The sequence below is a fragment of the Phoca vitulina genome, unplaced genomic scaffold (assembly GCF_004348235.1).
Source record: "Phoca vitulina isolate PV1807 unplaced genomic scaffold, GSC_HSeal_1.0 scaffold5, whole genome shotgun sequence".
Lineage (NCBI taxonomy): Eukaryota > Metazoa > Chordata > Mammalia > Carnivora > Phocidae > Phoca > Phoca vitulina.
In genome coordinates, this window is record NW_022589708.1 from 2,873,242 (window position 1) to 2,897,276 (window position 24,035).

The window sequence follows — 24,035 nt, forward strand, 5'->3', positions numbered from 1 at the left end:
CTGTATGTCTGCGTGTGCAGGTGCCTGTGCGTGCACACACCTGTATGTCTGCGTGTGCAGGTGCTTGTGCGTGTACACATCTGTATGCGTGTGCAGGTGCCTGTGCGTGCACACACCTGCATGTCTGCGTGTGCAGATGCTTGTGCGTGCGCACACCTGTATGCGTGTGTAGGTGCTTGTGCGTGCGCACACCTGCATGTCTGCGTGTGTAGGTGCTTGTGCGTGCACACACCTGTATGCGTGTGTAGGTGCTTGTGCGTGCGCACACCTGTATGCGTGTGTAGGTGCTTGTGCGTGCGCACACCTGCATGTCTGCGTGTGCAGATGCGCGTGTGTGCATGTGCAGATGTTTGTGTACAAACGCTTGTGTGCGTGTGTGCAAACATCTGTGTGTGCGTGTGCATGTGCTCCCCCAGGCCCTGGAGCGGATCAGAAAAGCTGGGAGGGAAACCTGCATGTGACCTAGAATCCACACCACAGCCGAGTGCCCGCGTCCTTACATTCTTGGTTTTGTATGTTTTTAATTTATTTTTGTGTTTTATTCTTTTTCATTATTTCCCTTTCCCTTTCTGACAGCTCTTCAGCTGTACTTTCTCCCAGGGCTTGTTCCTTTTTGCTGGAACAGACTATTCCCCACGCCATCCTGCGTTGAGGACTTGCTCCAGCCCCGGGCTCGGGCCCCTCACTGCTTGCCTTCCTTCTAAAGCTTGTGGATCTAGCTTTAAAATCGCTCTTCTCTGTTTTCGTCCACTTTCTTTTCTGGGGTTATGAAAATGCTGACCTTCCAGCCATCCTAGTGGACACATCACTCCGTGTCTCCCCTTGGTGTCGCCGCATTTACTTCTAATGTCTTTTATCTGCCAGATCACCTCTTAACTTACAGTGATTATAGATAGACATCTGTGAAACTGCTCTGGCCTTATCTGCTCTCCCCTGGTTGAAGTCTGACCGCTGGCCCAGCGAGCGCTGCACTCCGTGAGCCATGGGGTCCCCTTCTGGGGCCGAGCTGGGTGCTGCTTCTCCTCCCCTCATGGGGTCTAAACCCCAGCCCCCAGGGGCTGCCTTCAGTCCTGCTGGTGCTGACGAGTGCATGTGGGGTTTAGTGGGGTAGCATTCCTTCTCCTACGACTGCAGCTCCGACTCTGGGATCGGCCATCTTCCTGGATGCTCCCTGTCCTCTGTGCTCTGCTCTGTTCGAGGCTGCAGACACGTCCCGCTCCTGGTGGCTGGGGCTGGGAGCAGAGACCCCAAGAGCAGCCCCAGGCTGGCGCTCCTGCCGGCATGAGTGGGAGCTCTTCTCTGCGCCTGCCCAGCACGGGGGCCCTGCTGTCTTATCCCCCAGCTCGGCTTTCTGTGTTCAGACCTAACTTCACGCTCCTTCCATAACATCATCTTTGTCCGTAACTTTACTTCTTGGCTGTTCGATTTCGATTGCCAGCCCAGTTCCCGTCCCCTGGGCCTTGTGTCCACTTTTCTTTGGTGGGTGACATTTTTATGCCCTTATCGTCTAAGTGGAAATGAAATCGACCCGCAGTACCCTCAGTGGCCTTTTCATTCATGCGGTGGGAATACTGTTTGCAGCAAAAGAAATGCGCACAGATTTTTTCATGTCTGGGTAGTGAGTCCCTTCTCCATAATGTTAAGTTGTAGGGGGCATTTGGTTGCCAACATTTACGGGGTAAGAAGCCTGATAGTTCAGTCTGTTTTTACTTCTGTAGAACAGTTCCCTTTCCAGGGATGGTCACTAGTCATTTTACCTTGAACAGAGTTAAGAAAGTTAGTCTGTGCTGTGGACGTTGACCTTGCACTGTGGTGACATACATGAGATTTTGTTCTGGTTTCAGGCTACCCGGTACCAGGGCAGGCGGGTGCTCCTGGCTTTCCTGGTGAAAGAGGCGAGAAAGGTGACCAAGGGTTTCCAGGCACCTCTTTGCCGGGACCAAGTGGAAGAGATGGGCAACCGGGCCCCCCCGGGCTTCCCGGGCCCCCTGGACAGCCAGGCCACACGAGTAAGTGCTCTTGGGGACCATGGCATGTGGCGTCTCGTGTAGGACAGGTGTCAGGCCAGAGCTGCGGGGCGCAGGGAGGGCACTCAGAGTTCAAGTGGTAACAAAAGACTGGGTGTCCGAGGATTGGTGAGTCATTCATATCCCACTGAGGTATCTTTGCAAAATTAGTCATGCTGCAGAAAGGAATAGTAAAAATCAAACAGTAAAACTGGTTGAAGGAGTAAGAACCATGTTAAGCAGGCCTGAGTCTCCCGGCATCAAAGGGAAAAAGCAAGGCCGTTGAATCGTGTGGTTCTTCCGGAAAACAGAACACGTTCTTGTTCCTCTAGAGACACAGACTAGTACTAAGACACACACACGCACTAAGAAGAAAGGGACTGCAGGGGACAGTCTGTGTGGTGACCGAACGGATGACCTCACATAGAGGGGTACTTTGCGCAGTGGGTCTCTCGTCAGCCCACTGTCAAAGCTGAGCACAGAACATTAAACTCTTGATTCAGTTAAGGGAGTCCTGTGATCCCAAAGTGATACCAGCGCAGAATGTAAGACAATTTCAGACAAGGTCATTCCAGTGGGAATACGTTCAGGTTTTCAAGGCAGGTCCTGCCGTATCACTAGCAGCGTGTGTCCTGAGAGCGCCTGAAACCCTAGTCTTCTGTGGGGCTGACCTAAGGGGGTCCACATGCAGCGAGTTCCAGGCCGTTTATTTGCTAGAATTCAGACACATCATTAAGAAAAGGAGTTCTTGGGGCGCCTGGGTGGCTCAGTTGGTTAAGCGACTGCCTTCAGCTCAGGTCATGATCCTGGAGTCCCAGGATCGAGCCCAGCATCGGGCTCCCTGCTCAGCAGGGAGTCTACTTCTCCTTCTGACCCTCCCCCCTCTCATGCTCTCTCTATCTCATTCTCTCTCTCAAATAAATAAATAAAATCTTTAAAAAAAAAAAAAAAGAGTTCTCATGGATGAGGCTCCATGCAGAAGGCAGATGTGGACTGGGCGGGGGGACAGTGGATTTTCAGGTTTGAAGCTTCACTGGGAGAAGGGATCAGTGTGAATTTTCTTTTGTCTTTTTTTTAAAGATTTTTTATTTATTCATTTGAGAGAGAGAGCGAGCGAGAGCATGAGCGGGGTGGGGGGTCAGAGGGAGAGGGAGAAGCAGGCTCCCTGCTGAGCAGGGAGCCCGATGCTGGATTTGAGCCCAGGACCCTGAGATCATGACCTGAGCAGAAGGCAGATGCCCAATAGACTGAGCCACCCAGGTGCCCCCGGCCTAGTTTTTTCATGTGTAAAATAAGGACGATGGTGTGTACTTTGCAAGGTAGAAAGGAAGTAAGGTACAGGACAGGACTAATGAACTGAAATGTGCTTTAGGATCATCAAGTCGATATTTTATCAGTGAAAGCTTGTGAGTGGTCAGTTGGGTGCTGTGTGGGTCCTGTTTTCGAGTTAACATTCTAGGATTGTTTTGAAGGAAGCTAAAGCGGGGTTTCCAGCTCTTACAGTAGCCTAAAAGCAGTTCGGTATTACGGTAGAGATTGAGTAAGAGGGGATGCAAATCCTCTCTTCGGGTGGTGGGAATGATCCTGTAACTTTTAAAAATCCATTTCAGATGGAATTGTGGAATGTCAGCCTGGACCGCCTGGGGATCAGGGTCCCCCTGGAATTCCGGGGCAGCCAGGGCTCACAGGCGAGGTTGGAGAAAAAGGTAAGAGATGCTGATGTTTTAAAAAATGGTTATGCTTGGATGGGATCTGTTTCTGCATGTGGGTGGGCGTGAGCACGTTCTTCCTGTATTTGGAACTCTTGTCCAAGTCCATTCCTAGCATGTGGCTGCCCACGTGAAGCTCTGCCGGGGTGTCCCGACGTGGGGCTTCCGGGGGGGGGGGGCCTGGGGGGAGAGAGCATGAGATGCCACCTGGGAGGCAACAGGGGGCCGTGGCCCTGACACTGTCTACATGGTCAGCAGATTAAACCCTCAGACTGATACCTTAGCGTGATCTTTCGGTTCAGAGTTTGAGGGTGCCCTTCTCAAAGAGCGAATGTCTGTCTTCTGAGCCGAGTCACTGTCGTGTGCCTGCAACGCTCACCACCCCTCCAGGCCCTGTTCCCACAATCCGTGTGAGCACATCAGCTGCCCTGGGACCGGCCCCCCCCCCCCCCCCCCCCCCCCGGCTCTCAGCATTATCGTTACTGATGTCCAGCATCTGCTGTAACCCCAGCCCCGGACGCGTGGTCCTCTCTTCACTGTCGTGCCCGCAGTGGGTTCTCACCGTGTCCGCAGTCCTGTCTGAGCATGTCCTACCCCTTGGACAGTCCAATGATAGTGTGTCTCTTAACAGCCGGAGAGTAGAGCGACTAGGAGTCTGCCCCCAAAACCAACCCCGTTGGGCACCATGGCTGGCTTTGGATTGCAAAGCCTCTTCCTCTTCCAAGGTCTACAACACAAATGCTGCATGAAAACAGTTGCAGCTAACACCTTAGAATTTTAAATTTTGGAGGTCCCGATGGATACGGTCTTAGAAGTCATCCCGGAGTGCCAGGGGGCACTCAGTGTCAGTGACTCTCTCTAGTTACCAGCTGCTTAGTACTTCCTGAGCTGGGCTGTCCCATGTTACGACGGGGTCAGGAGCTTCTCTGTGCTGAGACCTCCATCCTCCTGCCGTAGCCCCACCAGCCCGCCCAGCCCTCGGTCGGTGGTGCGTCTCCCCATGAGCGAATCCCGTGGGGCCCAGAGCTCAGCTGGCCGCCAGCCAACTTGCACTGTCCCCATCCCATGGGTGGGCTCCTCTTCTGCCTCGCCCGCACTTCAGGGACTTGGGCTGTCTGCGTGGGTCCTGCGTCTGTTCCCGGCAGTGGGTCCGGCCAGAGTGGAGCGTGCAGGAGTAGTTCACGTGTGCATACGTACCCCTGTGTTCCCTTTGTAGGTCAGAAAGGAGACAGCTGCCTCATCTGTGACATGGAAGGACTTCGTGGGCCCCCCGGGCCGCAGGGCCCCCCGGGAGAAATAGGTAAGACCCCAGACGTGAAAGGGACCAGGCCTGAATTTTCTTCCGTCGGTTGGAGCCTTCACAGCGAAACGCATCTCGCGCCATGAGAGACCTCAGTTTCTGCATTCAAACCAAAGCCTGATAATGAGATTTTAAGTCAGACTTCCGGGGTTTGTCCACTTTGTGGAAAATCATCAAGCTGACCTAAAATTTGGCACCAAAAGGTCAGCAGCCTACGGTTCCCTCAGCTCCACAACCTTCGTTCCCTCAACCGAAGTGAAGGGCGTGTTTCTGGCGGAAGTGGTCCTGGGGCTTGGGGTTGGGGGGGGCTCTTGTCACCAGCTGCTTCAGTGGTCTTTGTCCGAATTTGGGGTCACTGCTTCCCTTCTGGAGCCCACTGTGACCATTCCTGTTACTACTCTGTGGAAATTCTTCAGACACCGTCCACTTATGTCAAGATATGTGTGCTCTTGAATCTGGAGAACGAAAGTTTTGGGGTTTTGAGGATGTGTCTCGGCAGTAATGTGCTGCATCTCCCTTGTTTTCTGAAAGGTTTCCCGGGACAGCCAGGGGCGAAGGGCGACAGAGGCTTACCCGGCAGAGATGGTCTGGAAGGATTGCCTGTAAGTAAACCTGAGTTTGTGTACTTATTAGACGTTGCCTCCAAGCCAACTAACAAAGGTGTCTATTGTCGCGTTTGCAAACACAACCTTTGCTGTATGATTTGGGCGCTGGTCAAGTGTGGCTTTATCGAGCAGTCTAGAATTACTCCCCGTGTCGTTCACCTGACGATGAGCAGGACTGTCGAGTCCAGAATCGGCATCTCACCTGCCTCTCTCCTCACCTGGTCAGAATTCAGGTGCCACGTACCTGTGTCCAGGTGCAGCCGGATGCTGTTTGTCACCTTCCCACAGGGTCTCGGGGGCTCTTGAAACAAATGGTGCCACCAGGAGCCATCTGCAAACAGTTACGCCCGTTACTTAAAAACAGTGTAGTAAGTTCAGAGCCAGTATTCCTGTGGAGAAATAGAGGATCACCGGCCTGTCGCCTTCGAGGAATTCCACATTTGTTTATTCTCTCACAGAGACGTGTTTTGAAAATTCCTATCCACCAATATCTATTGTGAAGATGCTTTTCTAAATTTATAAATGAAGTAATCTCGGATCGACGTGAAACCTTACAGTTAAATGAAAATCAGCTCCCCAGTTTTCCTAGTTTGTTTAAAAAAGAAGCCATTGAATAGAGGAGAATAGTTGTAATCCCGAGCATTGAAGGGCATTTTATTGCACGTAATCAGCTGTTTCTAAAGCGCGTAAACCTCAGGGCCTGGTTCTCGTATTTTCTTTGTTCTTCTGAGCTCTGTAAGCGTCAGCCACTTTCCACACTTTCTTTCATTACTGCTTTCCCTTTTGCTTTTCTTTTTTCTTCTGTCACACGATGAAAATAAAATCTTTAGCATTTTATTCCTTTTTGATGTAGCTCTTTAACATTTGCGATGTTTAAAAATATTACTGGCAGCTTCTATAAAAGCGGGTCAGGGCAGAAGTGAGTTGAAATGACACTGAAGCAGCTGGGATTGAGCAATCGCTTCCTCCTTTGAAGTTAGATCTCGGGATTCTGCTTCCAGAACTTCCCTGGTGCCTGGGGAGCTAAGTTACAAGTCGCAATTGTTTAAAATATTTCTAAATAAATGAGAAGTTCACATAACTGGGAAGCCCTGACTCTGGTGGGGATCAAAGCCAGAAGCGCTTTGAAGAAGCAGCAGAGGATGCTTTTAACCTCTGGACATGGTCTTTATCTACTTGGCCTTCCTGGAAACTTCCTGCCTGAAATCCCATCCAGACACCAGCCCCCCAGCCCCAGATGTAATAAAAATGGGAAAAGAGGAAGGGAGGAGGACAGTTGAGGACAAGTCCTGATGAAGAAGAAAATAAAGCCAATGCACGACAAAACTTCTAATCCCCTGCCTTCCCCATCAGGAGCTCCTTTCTCTCTGCAGACAGCCAAGTTTGTAAAAACAGTTTCCTGGGTAAATAATTTAATTGAGCAGGTAGTAATCTCTCTTGTATTTGAGGCTATCCCGTAGCTGCAGTTTAACTGGCTCACAGGTGGGGCTCTCTCACTTCCGGTGAGGCTGGGGCTGCGTGAGGTGCCCGCGAACCCCGGAGCATCCTGGAAAGTAGAGGAGGATGAAAAGAGATGAAATGCTCTGATTTCCTGTTTGATTTGGATAGCGTTTCTGCGACATGTCCTTTTGAAGGCCGAGGGTTGGATTTTGGGAAAGAGGGACAGGCATAAGAGGCTGGCTCCACACGGGGACCTGGGTGGGTTTCGGGGCCATCGGGACGGTCAGTTGAAAGGAGCTGTGACACCCCGCGGTGGCTGTGCTTGTTAGAAGCAGACCGTATAGTCGTTGGATCTCCTCCAATTTATGGAGCCAAGGCGAGGTGTTCAAGGCAGCGTTTGATTCCTCCTCGTTTATGTCAAGAAATGTGGATCCAAAGACCTTTGAATCGCTGAAGATTAGGACGTTCTGTGGCAGAGAAGCCACAGGAGGTGTCCTAGGGTCAAGATGTCGCCTTTCAAAAAAATATCTAGATTTCTTCCTTGAACGATAGCCTAGCCAGCAAGGTCACCATTATCAAGATAAAGAGTGGTGTTTCCTCACCGTGTGCTTGCCGTCCTGGAAAACTGTATTTCTAGTCTGTGAATAATCACCGTAAAGTAACACTGATCCTTCCAGGTTGAGAAAAATACACACTGGTTGTAATTTCTTACATTGGGGTTTATTTTTTATGGGTGAATATTGCCCAGTCAATTTCTCCTTCCTGCAATACCTCCCTAGCTGCAGACGTTCAGGTCACAAAGTTAGAAAGCCTTAGGCCTGCCCTCAACATCCCCAAAGACTGGAGGAGAGAAAGGTGTGCAGGGAGGAGAGTTTCTGTAACGAGGACCGTTCGCTCCACTGCGGAAACCCAGGACACGTGTCAGGGAGGGCTTCACGGAGGAGTCGCAGCTTAGCTGGGATTTAAGGATGCACAGGAGCTATGTTACCTCGAGAGAGAAAGCTACAAGAGACCACAACACCTTTGAACTAAATAATGACTTTTCCACGACCCCCCACCAAGGTCTTGGAGGGTCCACTCCCTCACCTGCTGGGTGGTGCTTCTGGTGTTTTGCCGGCGCAGCTGGGCTCCGAGTCCAGAGTGGTGTGCCGAGGGCCATGATGCATGGTGGGCACATGATAAACGGTCCCCACGCTAAAATCTAAAGATCGTGTGAATTTGGGTCTGTCCCTTGTCTTCCAGCTCCTTCCTCTGTGTTACACACCTACACAGAAGTGTGTGGTCACATGTCACTCACATACATCCGAGGGCCATTTCAGAGGGAGTGTGGGAGAAGGAATTCAAATTAAATGAATTGTCTAAGAGTACAATCCTGCCAAGTCAGCAGGGAGGCTGAGCGATTTCTTTCTCAGGCCTAAGGGAATGAGTACTTGAGACAAGTATTTGAAAACCTTGTGAACCCCAATTCTCAGGCTAGAGGAGAGACCATCTGTGGGTGTGGGCGTTCCTTGAAGATTTAACTTTCCAGTAACTGGAAAATGTGCTAGGGTGTGTCTCCTGGGAAAGTCCGTTCTCTTTTGCTGACTGCTCAGAACAGTGGTGATGGGGCTGGCCGGCGCTCGCTCCCCAGACTCTCTGCTTGCTGTTGCCGTCCTGCCCTCAGACACTTCATGCGTCTGCACCTGGAAGCCCTTTCTCTAGTTCCTGGGCCCCAGAAGTCACACACTCAGCAGCTTCCAGCACTTGCTAGAATGTTCCTGTGAATGTTAACAGTTGGAAGGAACAAGCAGGTTCTCTGGGGACTGTCCTCCAAGCTGGGTGCCTGGTGCCACACTAATTCCCCCCGCCCTAGCCTGGCCTCTGTTTGCAATCCCCAGTGAAGGCTTTTTTTTTTTCAGGTATTGTAAGAGAAACACAAGAAGTGAGAGGTCAGATCATGGCTTTGTCACAGAGCTATTGGCTTGCTTCTAGAAAATAAAATAAGATTGAACATACTGCCGTTTTTCAAGGAGGTGACTTCTCAGTGTCATTGTTGGCTACGTAACAACGCTGCTTGCCTGTTTTGTGCACTGATGTCTTCCATTTGGTGCTCGTAGGGCCCGCAAGGCACACCGGGGCTGATGGGCCAGCCGGGAGCCAAGGGAGAGCCTGGCGAGATTTACTTCGACGCACGGCTCAAAGGAGACAAAGGAGACCCAGGCTTTCCAGGACAGCCCGGGATGCCAGGCAGAGCAGGGTCTCCTGGGAGAGATGGCCATCCGGGTCTGCCCGGCCCCAAAGGCTCCCCGGTATGTTTATTTCCAGAGTTGGAATGTCCACTTTATAAGCAGATCTGCAAAGAATGAAGAAATGAACTATTTGTATCGTAGCTACATATTTTCATGTGGGTGGTGATTGTTACATGTGATGTTTAGTGGTCCTTGGGGAGACTTAAGTTTGCAAACGTAGGCATTGATGCCGTTGACGGGAACAGGGGGGGGACAGTGCATGGATATCTCTGGCGCCTATGTGTTGGATGTTCGCATGTCAGATGGGACGTGAAGTTTAGAGTTAGTGGCCTGCAAGTTATCCTTGAAAAGACAGTTCCAGATACAAATACTTCACTCTGTGAAGGGTGTCCTTGTGTGGGGAGGGAGGGTGCCTGCCCAGCGTAGACAGGAATGCTGTGTCATTTATTAACTGCCAGTTGACCTTTGTAGAGGGGGAAGTCAATAAATAGCATAAGCCAGTTAAACTCTGATACTTATTTACTACAGATGGTGGAGGGATGTGAGATGAACACATGTTGGTATGTCTGCTGATAACGTTTCTTTTCTCTTTGCGTGTCAGGGTTCAGTAGGATTGAAAGGAGAGCGTGGACCCCCTGGGGGCGTTGGATTCCCCGGCAGTCGAGGTGACATCGGCCCACCTGGGCCTCCAGGGTTTGGCCCTATTGGCCCTGTTGGTGACAAAGGACAAGCGGGTTTTCCGGGGACCCCTGGATCCCCAGGCCAGCCAGGTGAGGCCCGAGGACCTCAGGTGCACAGAGCACTGGGCTCCACGACGTGGGGACAGGAGTCTGGTGTCCATTCTTGCAGGAGGTGGCCTGGCCCGGGCCCTACTGTAGCGATACCGTACCTTGTGGCCTCATGTGTAAGAAGGGCCCGGTGATGTGTAGAATCTGGCTGCAAAGCATCTGAATTGATAGATGCTTTTTCTTCTCATGAGGATACAGTGCCTTCCAGTTCAAGTGGGCCTTCTCTGTGGAAGGGATACCAACATGAGCTTGTTTTTTTTTCTCTTTACCTATTTTCTGTGTCTCCCTGGTGAACAGTCCACGTGGGCTTCTGTATGTTCCAAGCCGGGTAGTCTCACCTCTCCACGGATGGGCAGGTGCCTATGGGCTGATTCCGGGTGGTCTTTGCCTCACCGTTGCTGTTCAGTGAGGGGCTGGCTTCAGTCACTTGCGCACCGTGTCTCCGTTGGGCCTGTGTGCCCAGTGGTGGGGTGGCGGCAGCCAGACAGGCGTGGCCCTGCCCTCCCGGTGCGCACTGCCGGGGGTTTGGCAGAGCACGTGGTGCGAGGCCGACACGAGGCTTTCCCATGGACATGCTCACTCCCCCTTCACGCCCTGCGTGTTATCAGGGCTGGTAGTGGTCATGGGGTGGCCCCTGGCCTGGCACACGGCAGGCTCCCAGTGCAGGTCGTGGAACATGCTTCAGGCTCGAAACCGATCACTCCCGTCGTTCCCTGGCCCCCCCCACCCCCCCCCTCCGGGCTGCAAGAGCAGAGGCCAGGAAGGGCTTGGGCACTGAGGAGGGAAGGAAGAGTGCAGGGCTAAGAAATGTCCTAGAAGTCCTAAAAATGAACAGAAGGCCTTCGGGTAATTACAGTTGTGTGACTGGTAAAGCTTGAACCACATAGTAAGTAGCTGCGTGACCAAGCTAGGGAGGAATTAGATGACCTACTTGGGGGAACACGTTCCAGGACCCCCGTGGAAGCCTGCAGCCAGGACAGTACTGAACCCCGCATACGCTAGGTTTCTCCCGTGCATACAGACCTGTGACGAAGTTAAAATGTAAATGAGGCCCGGGAAGAGATTACCAAGAACAACCAGGAGCAAAATAGAGCGCTTATAACCACACAGTGTAATGAACGTCGTGTGGATGTGTGTGTCTCTCTCAATATACCTTCTCGTCCTGTGCCCACCCTTCTTGTGACGAGGGGACGTGACAGAGTGTCTCCGTGGTGAGGTGACGTGAGGTGAATGATGTGAGCACATATGCAGCGTCCAGTTACCGTGGACCTCCTGAGCCACGCCACGGTTGACCGCGGGGAAACTGAGACACACACAGTGGAATCGTTGATGGGAGGGGCGACTGCATGGCCTTTGTGCTCACTGATCCGCCGATTCTGTCACAAGCCATATATCCAGCCCAAGTTTTATCAGTTCCTATCCCACCGGGAACCATTACTTGCTTATTACATGATAGTGTCAAATTCATAAGCTCTTCTGCACAGGGCACGTTAGCCTGTCTTTGTTGGAAGTGCAAGCATCGCGCCTTACTGTATTTCTTACTACCATTCTCGTTGGTTGTATGGCTCATGATTACCTAGCACCCAGTTATGACTCCCTTGATCATTGTTTGTGGTTTAGCAAGGATCCCAGAAATGTTTCTTTGGTGACTCCTTTGGGGGCAGAGAAATACTGGGTTTGACCTAGGAAGACCCCCCCCCCGCATCTTGGAAAAGGGACCTCTGATCTCTTCCGCATAGCTCCTGACTCCAAAATCAGCATCTCAGGTGTTCTTTGGATCTGAAAATTTGCAGAACCATAAAAAGGAATCAGGCGCTTCTTGGCCAGAAACTACCATCAGAAAGACCAACTGGGGCACACACGGATGCATCCTAGCAGGAAGGGAAGGAAGAAGGTTCCTGAAGGAGGTGTTGACAGTGCTGCTGGTCAGCTGTCTGCATTCTGTAGACTTGCTTGGCCATCCAGACCCAGGCAGCTTCTGGATTAGAAACGCAGGCTTCTTTGATCTGCCAGAGCCGTGTTTACTCTGGTGACATTAAAGGCTTGTTCCCAGGGTGGAACTGATAGCAAGTATGTGTTGGGGTTAGTCGGTTGGCATTTCTCAGAGTCTGCAGTGAAAGAATGTGTTGGCCGTTCCTGGGAAGCCCCATATGTCTTGCATTCGTATAGGGTGTGTGGAGAGTCCGTGCACACATCTTGGAGGTGACCCCTTTGGTCTTGTCCCGGCAGCTAAATCCTGACCCCCAGTGGGTCTCCCAGGCACGAGCGCCCAGGGCTGGGCTGCACCTCGGGCCTGGGCTGCTCCAAAGGGCACACGGCCGTCCAGCTACATGCTTACGGATTGTGCTGATCACCCACTTAGCACGTCCCATCGGATGAACGTAATTTAGGGCTGTCTCAAAGCAACGTAGAATTGGTATAGTCTGATAAATTGAGGGAGAACGCTAAAAGTGTTTTGACTTTTCCAGACAGGCTAATTAAGAAATTACTCAGGGTCATCTCATTTCTTGTTGTTACAGATTTTCTAGCTTTTTGTGACTCTTATTTTGGACTCTTAGGGAATTGATGTGTCAAATATCTAGGTGCTTTTGGCTATAAATTTTGGGGAAAAGAGGAAGAGCTCTCTGTGAAAGATTCTAGAAGAGTAGAGGTAGGAAGTGGAGGTATGCAGGTGGGACTGCTCTGTAGGTAGGCAGTGTGCGGGGGACAGGACGTGGGCTTGCTCGCTGCGTCCTCGCTCAGGATGGGATGTGGGCTCTCATACCGTGTCTTTGCTCTTCCCCTAGGTCCCAAGGGTGAAGCAGGAAAAGTTGTGCCCCTACCTGGTCCCCCTGGAGCACAAGGACTTCCGGGATCCCCAGGCTTCTCAGGGCCACAAGGTACTTTTAACGCTCTCGTTTGCCTGGAGTTACGCTTGGAACAGTGACAGGTTTTTCTCTCACTGACTATTGGTCTTGCTCACAACAGGTGACCGAGGTTTTCCTGGAACCCCAGGAAGGCCAGGCCTCCCGGGAGAGAAGGGCAATGTCGGCCAGCCCGGAATCGGATTTCCAGGGCCCCCCGGCCCCAAAGGTAAACCTGCAGGACAAGCCAGCCCCTGAGTGGGACCATTGCTCTGCCCACGGCCCATTCGGGCCCCCGCCGTCGCATCCGTTCCCTGGTTGGTTGGCACCGAGGGCCGTGGCCATTCTGTTCATTCCCATGAGTCCTAGGGGAGAGGAGGCAATGCATGTAAACACACTGTTGGAGTTGGTGACTCGCCCTCCAGGGGAGCTTGCGGAATTCTGGAGGATAGTGAATGCGGTCACTGGGGCGGCGGGTTGGCCGGGAGGGGTTGAGACGTCAGGACCCGGCAGCTGCCCAGGGAGCTGGCAGAAGCTGCATTTCAGGGTGTTCTCCTTATCAGCGCGGGGGATGTGCAGAGCAGCCGGGCCCCGTGCCAGGCTGGGTGTGGGTCAGCGGGAAGGGAGCTGGGGAACATGAGGGAGGGGGCTTCACTCTCAGGGGGAGAAGGCCCCACACCGCAGAGCCTGGGTCTGCATGGGATGCTGACATGTTAGAACCAGAACTTCTTTCTGGAAACAGTAAGGCGGTCAGGACGACAGTTTGACTGTTTCTGTTGCTCTCGTGGGTCTGTCTTCCTGCGGGTGGGCCCTGACGTAGACTTGCCGTCGTGGACCTCGGTCCAGGACTAAGCAGGCGCTGTGTGCAATAAGGGACATCTCTTTCCTGCTTGGGCCGGCGCCCTGACCCCAGTTTTCCTGGCCGTGTGTGCAAACCTAGTGGAAAGAGCTCTCGAGGCTCCCAGCTTCCTGTCCGGAGGCTCAGCCTGTGTCGCACCTGCTGGCAGAGTTACGGGCCTGCACACCCCTCTGGGCGCTGCGTCGCACCCGCACACGCATGTTGCCACGTCTCTCCGGCTTACAGGGCAGAAGGCCCTCGGCGACCCTCCCAGGTCACAGGGACAGTGCTGAGGCCTTCTGCCTGTTCCCGAGCCCCACCCTCTCCCCTGTGAGCACCATAGCGCCATCCTGAGAGGTAGAAGTTAGCTGGTAGGGTCTCCTTGTTGGGGGCTGGCTGCCCACTCAGACAGAGCGGCTTGGCGATGTGCACACTGGTGGGCGGTTAGGTCCACTCTCTGACGAGACCCCTCAGTACCACAGCCGCACAGCCCCACAGCACGTGTGACCCCTGCATACTTACAGATCACCACGCGTCGTGGACCTCTGCACCCCACAGGGGCCCTTCATGCACAGTAGGGCCACGGGGTAGCTGTTAGCCCATTGGGCTTTCTAGGGCTGGGGCCCAGTCTCTAAATGCCCCACGCGCCTCTGGTGTGGTGCAGCCACGTTCGAGAACCCAGGGTCTGCAGCGGCGCTGCTCACACCAGAGCGTCTGGGACTCCCGGGGCGTCTTGTGAAAATGTGGGTCTGCTCCAGTGGATCTGGGTGGGCTCTCGAACAGGCGGCAGGGCTGCCCCGAGTGGCGGCACGCTCGGAGCCGCAGAGTGGGAGGGCCACCCTAGGCTGCACGTGCCACGGTGGTCTTTGTTTTGTTTGGGGGGTGGGACAGGAGGAAAAGCTGAGCGGAAGGAAGGGGAGAGGGGATGTGGGAGAGAGACAGGGAGGGCGGCAGGCAGTGCACATGGTCCAGGGCACCCAAGCTGCCCCAGTGGGCACTGGTGGTTCTGCCGACGGCGAGCGAGGCCCCACGCTCTTCTTAGAACCACCTCAAAGGGCTCTTTGTTGTTGGCCAGTTCAGTTCAGTTGCTCAGCCCAGGGACGTCTGAGCAAGTGTGAGGGAGGCGAGGAAAGGGGGGAATAGCTTTAGTACATTGGTGGTTTTGTGACTCTTCTAACAGGTGTTGATGGCTTACCTGGAGACGTGGGACCTCCTGGGAGTCCGGGTCGCCCGGGATTTAACGGCTTACCTGGCAACCCGGGTGTGCCCGGCCAAAAGGTGGGTGCTGAGTGCTCTCTGGATTGCTGTTTCCTCGTCCTTGTTATTAATTAGACCCATAAAATGTGGCTTATTAGTGTCACGGCATATGTTGGATCAGCATGCTTTGTTGGTTAAAGAAATAGCAGAGAGTAGAAAGGAAGAAAGTGCTGGTACGTGGTAGTTGATGTTTTGAGGGAATCGTTTGTTCCAGTTTTCAGAGTACATGCTTACCTGCGTGTGTAGCGCATCTCAGGGTCCAGGGTGGGCCTTCCTGGGAGTGGCGGGAGAAGGCTGCGTGCAAGCCACCCGGGAGAGTCTACTTTTACTGACATGCTGGCCCAGTAATTCTTTGTGGGGGGGGCTGCCCGGGACATGGTGGGGCTTCAGCCGCCCCCTCCGTGTCCTCTATCCACAGATACCAGAGGAACGCCCTGCGTTCACCCCCAGTCATGGCAACCAAAACGATCTCTGGACATTACCAAATGTCACCCGGGGGGCGGGGGAATGGCCCCAGTTGGGGACCCCTGGGCTAGTGTGACTTCGGGACTCTCCTTGCCTCAAACATCCCTCTGCCTTTTGCTGATACTTGAAATTCTGCTCAGCAAGTATAGCTGACCAGGGGACAGATATTTTCCTGTTCTGATTATAAGGAAGGGAAGTGAAATTGCTAGAAGGCATCATGTGAAATGGGAGAAAGGACCAAGGGCAGTAGTTTCACTTTGCCAATGAAAGGCTAGCCTGGCCTGTTCCCTTTCTATTGGGAGGGCAGGTAGAAGCTGTGGGTATCGGGCAGGTGCGCACGGGCAGGTAGCGGCTGTGGGTATCGGGCAGGTGCGCACGGGCAGGTAGAGGCTCTGGGTATCGGGCAGGTGCGTACGGGCAGGTAGAGGCTGTGGGTATCGGGCAGGTGCGTACGGGCAGGTAGAGGCTGTGGGTATCGGGCAGGTGCGTACGGGCAGGTGGAGGCTGTGGGTATCGGGCAGGTGCGCACGGGCAGGTAGCGGCTGTGGGTATCGGGCAGGTGCGCATGGGCAGGTAGAAGCTGTGGGTATCGGGCAGGTGCACACGGGCAGGTAGAGGCTGTGGGTATCGGGCAGGTGCACACGGGCAGGTAGAGGCTGTGGGTATCGGGCAGGTGTGCATGGGCAGGTGGAGGCTGTGGGTATCGGGCAGGTGCACACGGGCAGGTAGAGGCTGTGGGTATCGGGCAGGTGCACACGGGCAGGTGGAGGCTGTGGGTATCGGGCAGGTGCACACGGGCAGGTGGAGGCTGTGGGTATTGGGCAGGTGTGCATGGGCAGGTGGAGGCTGTGGGTATTGGGCAGGTGTGCATGTGCAGGTAGAGGCTGTGGGTATCGGGCAGGTGTGCATGGGCAGGTAGCTTGGTCCTTACTGACTGTCTGCACCTGCACCCTGGGCTTGATGAGTTCATGGGCTATGCTGGTGAACTGGCTTCTCCTTGCTTCGGGAATTTCCAGGGAGAGCCGGGCATTGGTCTACCAGGACTCAAAGGATTGCCGGGTCTTCCCGGCATTCCCGGCACACCTGGAGAGAAGGGGAACATCGGGGGAGCAGGCGTTCCTGGAGAGCATGGTGCTATCGGCCCCCCAGGCCTTCAGGGAATCAGAGGTAACTTTTTTTTTTTAAGATTTTTATTGGGGCGCCTGGGTGACTCAGTCGTTAAGCATCTGCCTTCGGCTCAGGTCATGATCCCAAGGTCCTGGGATCGAGCCCTGCATCGGGCTCCCTGCTCTGTGGGGAGCCTGCTTCTCCCTCTCCCACTCCCCCTGCTTGTGTTCCCTCTCTCGCTATGTTTCTCTCTGTCAAATAAATAAATAAAATCTTAAAAAACAACAACAACAACAAAAAAGATTTTTATTTATTTATTTAGAGAGTGAGAGAGAGAGCGTGAGCAGGGGGAGGAGCAGAGGGAAAGGGAGAATCTCAAGCAGACTCCTCACTGAGCGGGGAACCCAATGTGGGGCTCGATCTCACGACCCTGAGATCATGACCTGAGCCGAAATCCAGAGTCAGACGCTTAACCAACTGAGCCACCCAAGGCCCCGAGGTGACTGCTTACAGACAAGTCTAGACGGTGGCAGGGGCTGGGGCCTGTTTATTTGGTGTACGCAGAGAGCCCCTGTCACGTGCTCTGTAAATGTGTGTTGAGTGAATGATGGAAAGCATAGGAGGCTAGACCTTACGGTATTGTGTTCTTGTGGTTTATCGTGTGGGTGGGTAGTGTGTGCTATGAGACATGCAATGGTCTGTATGCAGTTTATTTACAATTTCTTCCCATCCAGGTGACCCAGGACCGCCTGGATTACAAGGTCCCAAAGGAGCTCCGGGAGCTCCTGGAATTGGCCCCCCCGGAGCGATGGGCCCCCCTGGAGGACAGGGACCACCAGGATCCTCAGGTGATGGGACATTCTTCCACAATTACTGCTTCCCCAAAACATGCTGACGGAGGGGACGGGCTGTCAGGAGTCTGCGTAAAGTGGGGATTAGTGCTGCCTTGCGAATAAGAGGGGGAAAGGACGATTCTGCTTTGTGGAAACCGGTCTGATGTTCACTTAAATGAAGGGTTGTAGGCGTCTTTTTTTTCCTCCTACTGAGCTTGGTTTACCTGCCAGAGATGTATATTCAGTGACATTTTCATTTACTTAAAATAACTGGCGTCTCCATCTTACTTTCCTGTGGAGTAGGGGGAGGTTAGTAAGTTGTGGGTCCCGTAAACTGGCCCATAGCTAGGAGCTGCCTTTGCCTTTAGTGACCAGTCCCGGAAGTGAGACAGTGCTGGTGGGCTGACAAGACGATCCCCGAACACGGTTGAAAAGCAGCTAGCGTGGGGTGCGAACGCTGCGGACAGGCCTGGGGCTGGTGGCAGTTGAGGCTGCTGCCCGCTGATGGCAGAGGGGAGGGCTTGGTCTCCGGGCCTTGTCCCCGCAGGACCGCCCCATGGCTCTAGACGCCGCCACCTGGGACGGTGGGAGCATCCCGGCCCCCAGCACGGCATGCGCGCTCATGTGCCTCCTGCAGAAAGCTCCAGCTGAGCCCGGGGGGGTGCCCCGCAGGGCTCCCTGCAGATCCTGCTAACTGCTCTCGCTCTTCACCCCCCTCAGGCCCTCCCGGAGTGAAAGGAGAGAAGGGCTTTCCTGGATTTCCAGGCCTGGACATGCCAGGTCCCAAAGGAGATAAAGGGTCCCAAGGGCTGCCTGGCCTGACGGGACAGTCGGGGCTCCCTGGTCTCCCTGGACAGCAGGGCACACCTGGGGTTCCTGGGTTTCCAGGTAAATGATTTGTGAACTCCGGCCCCCTGTCTGTTTGTGACCTGTAGCATCTGCAGTCAGCATTCACTGTCCTTCCGTCTGGCCACAGGTCCCAAGGGAGAGATGGGCGTCATGGGGACCCCGGGGCAGCCTGGCTCACCGGGACCAGCGGGCCTGCCAGGATTACCAGGAGAGAAAGGTAGGGAGTGGGCAGCTCTAGCAGAGCCCGTCTTGTGTCCATGTCTCTGTGTTTCTTGGAAACTCTTGAGTGGTTGTAGGTCCTATTTCCTTGCAAGAGGCAAAGGAAAGAAGTCAAGAAGGTCAGGCAAGGGTTGGGGAGACCCCCTCCTCCGGTGGGAACTCCTGGTGGGCGGTGCATGTGGGAGCAGGGGCTGTGCTCTGCCCAAAACCAAACAAGAGACAGGTTTTCAGCTGTTCCTTATTGGGATGTTGGAGTTGGTTTGTTTTTATAGGATTGGTGGGATCTGCAGTCCTGCAAGGTCACAGGAACTGAGGCCTTAGAATCAAATTAGCAAACTGGGCAAATTTATAAGTCTTCGTTTTTATTTCTTACCTTGTTGTTTGAAATTGGTCCAAAATATGTTTTTTTTTTTTTTAACAAATTGACTTTGTGAGACATAAATGGTCATTTGTTTAGTAGAACAAGAGAGTTCCCATTTTATTGTTTTGTATCAAATTGAGGGGCACCGTGAACAGACATGATGAAGGTCCTTAGGAAAGAGGAAGGTGTAAAGTATTTAAACCGATAATAAGCAGAGTCACAAATATAGTAGAGTCATTAGCAAATACTAAATTGTAAAAAATGGCTTTACTGCTTATTTCCTGGGGCCAGATTCTTCTGGTAGCTCAGACACTTGCCACGCCTGCTCCTTTGTGCTGCGTGTGGACAGGCCGCGAGTTCTTCCTCCCTCCTTTAGCAGAAGGAGTGCCACGCCGTGTCCCTGCCTCCGAGGCCTTGGCCACACTTCACCGGTGCTTGTCTTTCCTCTGCAGGGGACCACGGCTTCCCGGGCTCCTCAGGGCCCAGGGGAGACCCTGGCTTCAAGGGGGACAAAGGAGATGTGGGTCTCCCCGGCAAGCCTGGCTCCATGGATAAGGTGGACATGGGCAGCATGAAGGGTCAGAAGGGAGACCAAGGAGAGAAAGGTGACTGGGTCAGGGGTCCGGTGGGGGGTACAGCTGCATGTCTGACCAGGTCTGTAGCTCCGCACCAGTAATAGCAACCCAACCTGTGTTTCTGCAACAGTCTGCCTTTTAAGCAGACGTGGGTCATCATCACTCTTTTTTCTGTGACGTGCAGGACAGACTGGACCAACTGGTGATAAAGGATCCCGGGGAGACCCTGGAACCCCGGGAGTACCTGGAAAGGACGGGCAGGCAGGGCATCCTGGGCAGCCAGGTATGCAGTGAAGTTCAAGTCCACCGCACGGCGGGAGCTCGTGCTAAGGGTGCTAAGGGAATGTCACCAGCACTGTTGATTGGCATTAACCTGCCGGGTTTTTCTGTTACCCTAGGACCTAAAGGTGACCCAGGCATAGGCGGAACCCCGGGTGCTCCGGGACTCCCTGGACCCAAAGGATCGGTTGGTGGCATGGGCCTGCCAGGTACGTTGGATTCAGATAAGGTGTCTTCTTTCTAAAGAAAAGAACGCGCCAGTGCTGGTGGGACAGGACTGTAGGAGGATGTGCATTGACCCGAGGGCGTAATCCAGTCTTTCACCCCAGTGCACATCTTCAGTTCTGTATGGTCTCATGCCTCAGGATCAGTGGCACTTGGCTGACACAGCAACTACTGCTAAAAAAAAGAAAATCACAATTCAATAAAATAAAACATGGGCTGTCTGCCGTCACCTTTCGATTACCTCCAGGTGACTGTCCACCTGGCCACCATGTCCCCTGTGCAGTCCGGGCCAGCCGCTAGTGCCCTCTGGTTCCTCTACCCCAACCCTGAACTGGTCCCAACCCCGCCTGGCGCGTTCGCTCCTGTGAGGAGGCGGGTGAGAGGCGGAGAGCGCGGGCCTCAGGTGGGTCCGCGGCTAGTGCCTCTCGGAACCCGCTGGGAAGGGAGAGCCGAGGCAGGAGGCCGGCCCCTCTAGCCCCCCCTACGCCTTCACGAGGCGCCTGATCACCCCCATTTGACACAGAGACATCTAGCTCGCTGTTTACACCTGTTTGTAAGTAGGTCTGGGTACCAGCATACGTTACGAAACCAGGTATGCATTTACTCTTATGATGGCCCGCCTCACGACGCTGTGATTCTTCGGGGTAATGTGCATTGATTGTAGAATAAAGAACATAAAAGCCCTTTGTTATACTGCTGCCAAAGCAAATATGCTGAGGAGTTCATGTATTTCTTCTCTCTCTCTGTGAAATGATGGTCTCTAGAAGACAGGACAGACGCTTCCTAGCATGGCACTAATGTGCTGTGGGCGACTGGCATCTGCCTGCGTAACTAAGAGATTGATAAATAAAGGGAAACATGTTCTTTTACCTCCTTCTTGCAGGCCGTCAAAGTGCTTTTTTATTTTGAATATTAGCACCTGCTAAGCACACATTCAAGTTTCAGTTGTCTGCGTTTATAGGAACACCGGGAGAAAAAGGTGTGCCTGGAATCCCCGGCCCGCAGGGCGTCCCTGGCTTACCCGGGGAGAAAGGAGCCAAAGGAGAGAAAGGGCAGGTGGGCCTACCTGGCATTGGAATTCCAGGCCGTCCTGGGGACAAGGTAACAGCCCCCTGCTTGGAAACCTCCCCTGTCCCCCATCTGAGCAGCTCAGCACATTAACTTACTCGTAACGCAGAACAGTGTCCCCCGACTTACTCTAAGTTGTCCCTCCTGCCTTCTGTCCACCACCCCTTCCTTGGGAAGGGTCTAGAGGCTGTTGGAGAGGCAGGGTAGCAAGCTCTCACGAGCTGGAAAGGAAGGGTGAGAAGACCATGAAGGGTAGAAACAGATAATTGGCTCTTTTGTTCTGGGTTTCCCGTTTTTCGGATGTGGACTTTGACTCTTCGTTAGAAAGCTGGAAATGGGATTCTCCAGTGCAACGTTAATGGCACCAAAATGCATACTGTTATCCAGAAAGGGCCCCCAGACCTTTGTCCGGGGACAGATGTAAAATGCATGGGCCCATTGTCTACTCACAGGGAGATCAAGGGGTCGCAGGCTTTCCGGGGAGTCCTGGAGAGAAAGGAGAAAAAGGCAGCGCTGGTATCCCAGGGGTCCCTGGCTCCCCAGGCCCCAAGGGCTCGCCAGGGAGTGTCGGCTATCCAGGTAGGTGAGCCGGGCCCCCTCCCGAGCTTGGGTGTGAAGATGACGGGAAGACTCAAACTGATGGCATTCTGGTGTCTTTTGTTTCCCATTAGGAAGCCCCGGATTGCCTGGAGAAAAAGGTGACAAAGGTCTCCCGGGATCGGATGGCATTCCTGGCATCAAAGGAGAAGCAGGTAGAGACCACTTTCTCGAATGCAGACGGGCCATCGAGGCTGGGAGTTTCCCTCCCTCAAGGTGGCGCATCGTGGACCCCAGAATGTCCCCGGGTGACCCAGCCCTCCTCGTTTCAGATGAACAAACTGAATGTAGGGGGCTCACGGGGTCTTTCTGAGGTCTGGCCACCAGTTAGGAGCTAGAACCAAGGTCGCAGAGCTGGCGGTACAGCTAGGTCCACTTGGTTCTAGATGTTCTAGAATCGGTTTGTGTGTCAGTGTGGGAGTTTGATGTACGTGTCTCTGGGACGCCAGGTGTGCTGGGGGTAACGGCTCCCTGGAGGAAGGTCACATGAGGGTCTTGCATGCAGAGCAGGTGCCGTGAGAGCGTCCATGCCTGACTGACTGATGTGACTCTTCTCTCTGAGGTCTTCCTGGGAGTCCTGGCCCCACGGGCCCAGCTGGCCAGAAAGGGGAGCCTGGCAGTGACGGAATCCCGGGGTCGGCGGGAGAGAAGGGTGAAGCAGGTATGCTCAGCTTTTGCTCCCTTTCAGGACGAGCTGCTCCCTGCGGTCAACAGGTCTCAGACTTCCGGACCGTGCTAAGTGGCCGGGGCTGGGCACAAAGTGGCACCTACCCCATGCGTTTGAACCTCATGTTTGTACACTGGTGTGGACAAGGGGAGAGGCCTGGATAAGAAGAGGGGCAGGGGGAGTGCATTTCTTCTAGCAGCAGTCACGGGCTCCTGCCCTGAGCTCCCAGTGGCGCGTGAGAGAGACACCCAGAAACAGCCCAGGCTCTCCCTCCTGAGCCTGGCATTTCCCCCTTTAGAGAGGTGGTCCTGGGGACATTGCTGGTCCCCCGCATCTGCTCCTGTCACTCATGGGCTGCCGGCTCCGACAGTGGGAATCACCATGTACATGGTAGTACTCGTGTGTAGCAAGAGGGTGACCCCGAGTTGGGGACCCACATGGGGAATGTTGCTGGAGAGGGGCATCCAGGGGGTTTCCTGCGGTCAGGGCTGACCTCTTGCTAAAGTTCATTGTTTCATTTTGTACACCTTACGTTTATATTGCATGCGTTCATTTTCTTATAACAATAATTCATGAAATGCCTCCACACCCGCTTTCCCCCACTTCCATCTTCCTTCGAGCCCCTTGCTCACGTGTGTGGGCTTCCCAGTGTTTCCTTTCCGGAACGTCTCTGACTCTCTCTGCCTCCCCCTAGAACGGCTGTTAGTTGGATGGTCGTCTGAGAAAAGCCAGTTTGTTAGTCTCTAGACGGGAGGAGAAAATACGGACTTATTTTTGTACAGACCATTTCTACTAAATGCCGTAACGGTTCTGTGCTGACAGGTACTTAAGACAAGTGCTAAATGATCCATACCCAGTCCAGGGCCTCTCAGCACAACCGTGGGAATGGGATTTTTCTCTCACGTGTGTGATGAACTGATTTCCACGTATCCTATAAAGAGCATATGGTATTGGCACACACAGTTGACGGTGTTTAGTGTTGGACCTGCAGATTAACTATTTTAGGAAATGTGGACGTGACTTCTTACCCTTAACTTACAGGTCTGCCCGGGAGAGGATTCCCAGGGTTTCCAGGGGCCAAAGGAGAGAAAGGTAACATTTGCGAAACAGGGCGGGTCTCGCGGTTGCGAGGAGGCCGTGGGCAGGGGTGACAGATGCCGGCTCTGGGTCGGTCTCGTCCGTGCCTGCTCCTGGCCCCCGACAAACCACCATCTGGTGCACTGTCATTGTCTTCTGAAGAAGCAAGACAAGAATCACAAGGAGGGGCCTGCTGTCAGTTTTGGCGATGACTCTGTTTCATTCCTTTCTTACTTTTTCTTAAGAACCTTGAAATCATCCTAGAATTTTGGTATTTAATTAGCAGGTTTGGAGTAATATGGTGGAGACTACACATGCAGGGATTTTTTTCCCCTATAAGTTCTTACCTTAAAAAACTTTAAAAGCAGTTTATTACTGTGTTTCTCTCATTGACATACAATAAACTACACAGATGTAGAGGGTGCCATTTGGTAAGTCTTGGTACATGTACACACGTGCAGAAGTACCCCCGCATTCAAGACAGTGAACACATCCATCACCCCCAGTCTCCTAGGCTGCTTTGTCATCCCCGGCTTGCCCTTCCTGCCCCCAGCGCCATCCCATCACCGCCCACTGGTCTGTCTTCTGGTACTGTGGATTAGCTTGCATTTTCTAGAGTTTTATATCGACAGAATCCTCTGTATTTTACTCTTTTTAGTGAGACTTTGTTCGCACAGCATAATTAGTTTGAGAGTCACT

The 24,035-nt window shown here is 53.4% G+C and overlaps 1 protein-coding gene across 3 annotated transcripts in view; it reads left to right on the forward strand.

Annotated features, from left to right (window-relative positions):
* The window catches only part of COL4A1 (collagen type IV alpha 1 chain), a 137,487-nt gene that overhangs the window by 96,536 nt on the left and 16,916 nt on the right, over nucleotides 1-24,035 (forward strand). For all 3 annotated transcript variants that reach the window (XR_004299179.1, XM_032402619.1, XM_032402620.1), the window contains 21 exons: nucleotides 1,845-2,009; nucleotides 3,617-3,712; nucleotides 4,932-5,015; nucleotides 5,547-5,617; nucleotides 9,157-9,348; nucleotides 9,890-10,058; nucleotides 12,863-12,955; nucleotides 13,044-13,148; nucleotides 14,938-15,035; nucleotides 16,496-16,646; nucleotides 17,321-17,434; nucleotides 18,140-18,307; nucleotides 18,396-18,485; nucleotides 19,301-19,453; nucleotides 19,608-19,706; nucleotides 19,822-19,911; nucleotides 20,889-21,028; nucleotides 21,448-21,574; nucleotides 21,667-21,747; nucleotides 22,155-22,253; nucleotides 23,301-23,351. Coding sequence is in view for 2 of the 3 variants with exons in the window: in XM_032402619.1 (XP_032258510.1) it covers nucleotides 1,845-2,009; nucleotides 3,617-3,712; nucleotides 4,932-5,015; nucleotides 5,547-5,617; nucleotides 9,157-9,348; nucleotides 9,890-10,058; nucleotides 12,863-12,955; nucleotides 13,044-13,148; nucleotides 14,938-15,035; nucleotides 16,496-16,646; nucleotides 17,321-17,434; nucleotides 18,140-18,307; nucleotides 18,396-18,485; nucleotides 19,301-19,453; nucleotides 19,608-19,706; nucleotides 19,822-19,911; nucleotides 20,889-21,028; nucleotides 21,448-21,574; nucleotides 21,667-21,747; nucleotides 22,155-22,253; nucleotides 23,301-23,351 (2,436 nt within the window). In the remaining variant the exon portion in view is untranslated. The remainder of the gene's footprint in view (nucleotides 1-1,844; nucleotides 2,010-3,616; nucleotides 3,713-4,931; nucleotides 5,016-5,546; nucleotides 5,618-9,156; nucleotides 9,349-9,889; nucleotides 10,059-12,862; nucleotides 12,956-13,043; nucleotides 13,149-14,937; nucleotides 15,036-16,495; nucleotides 16,647-17,320; nucleotides 17,435-18,139; nucleotides 18,308-18,395; nucleotides 18,486-19,300; nucleotides 19,454-19,607; nucleotides 19,707-19,821; nucleotides 19,912-20,888; nucleotides 21,029-21,447; nucleotides 21,575-21,666; nucleotides 21,748-22,154; nucleotides 22,254-23,300; nucleotides 23,352-24,035) is intronic.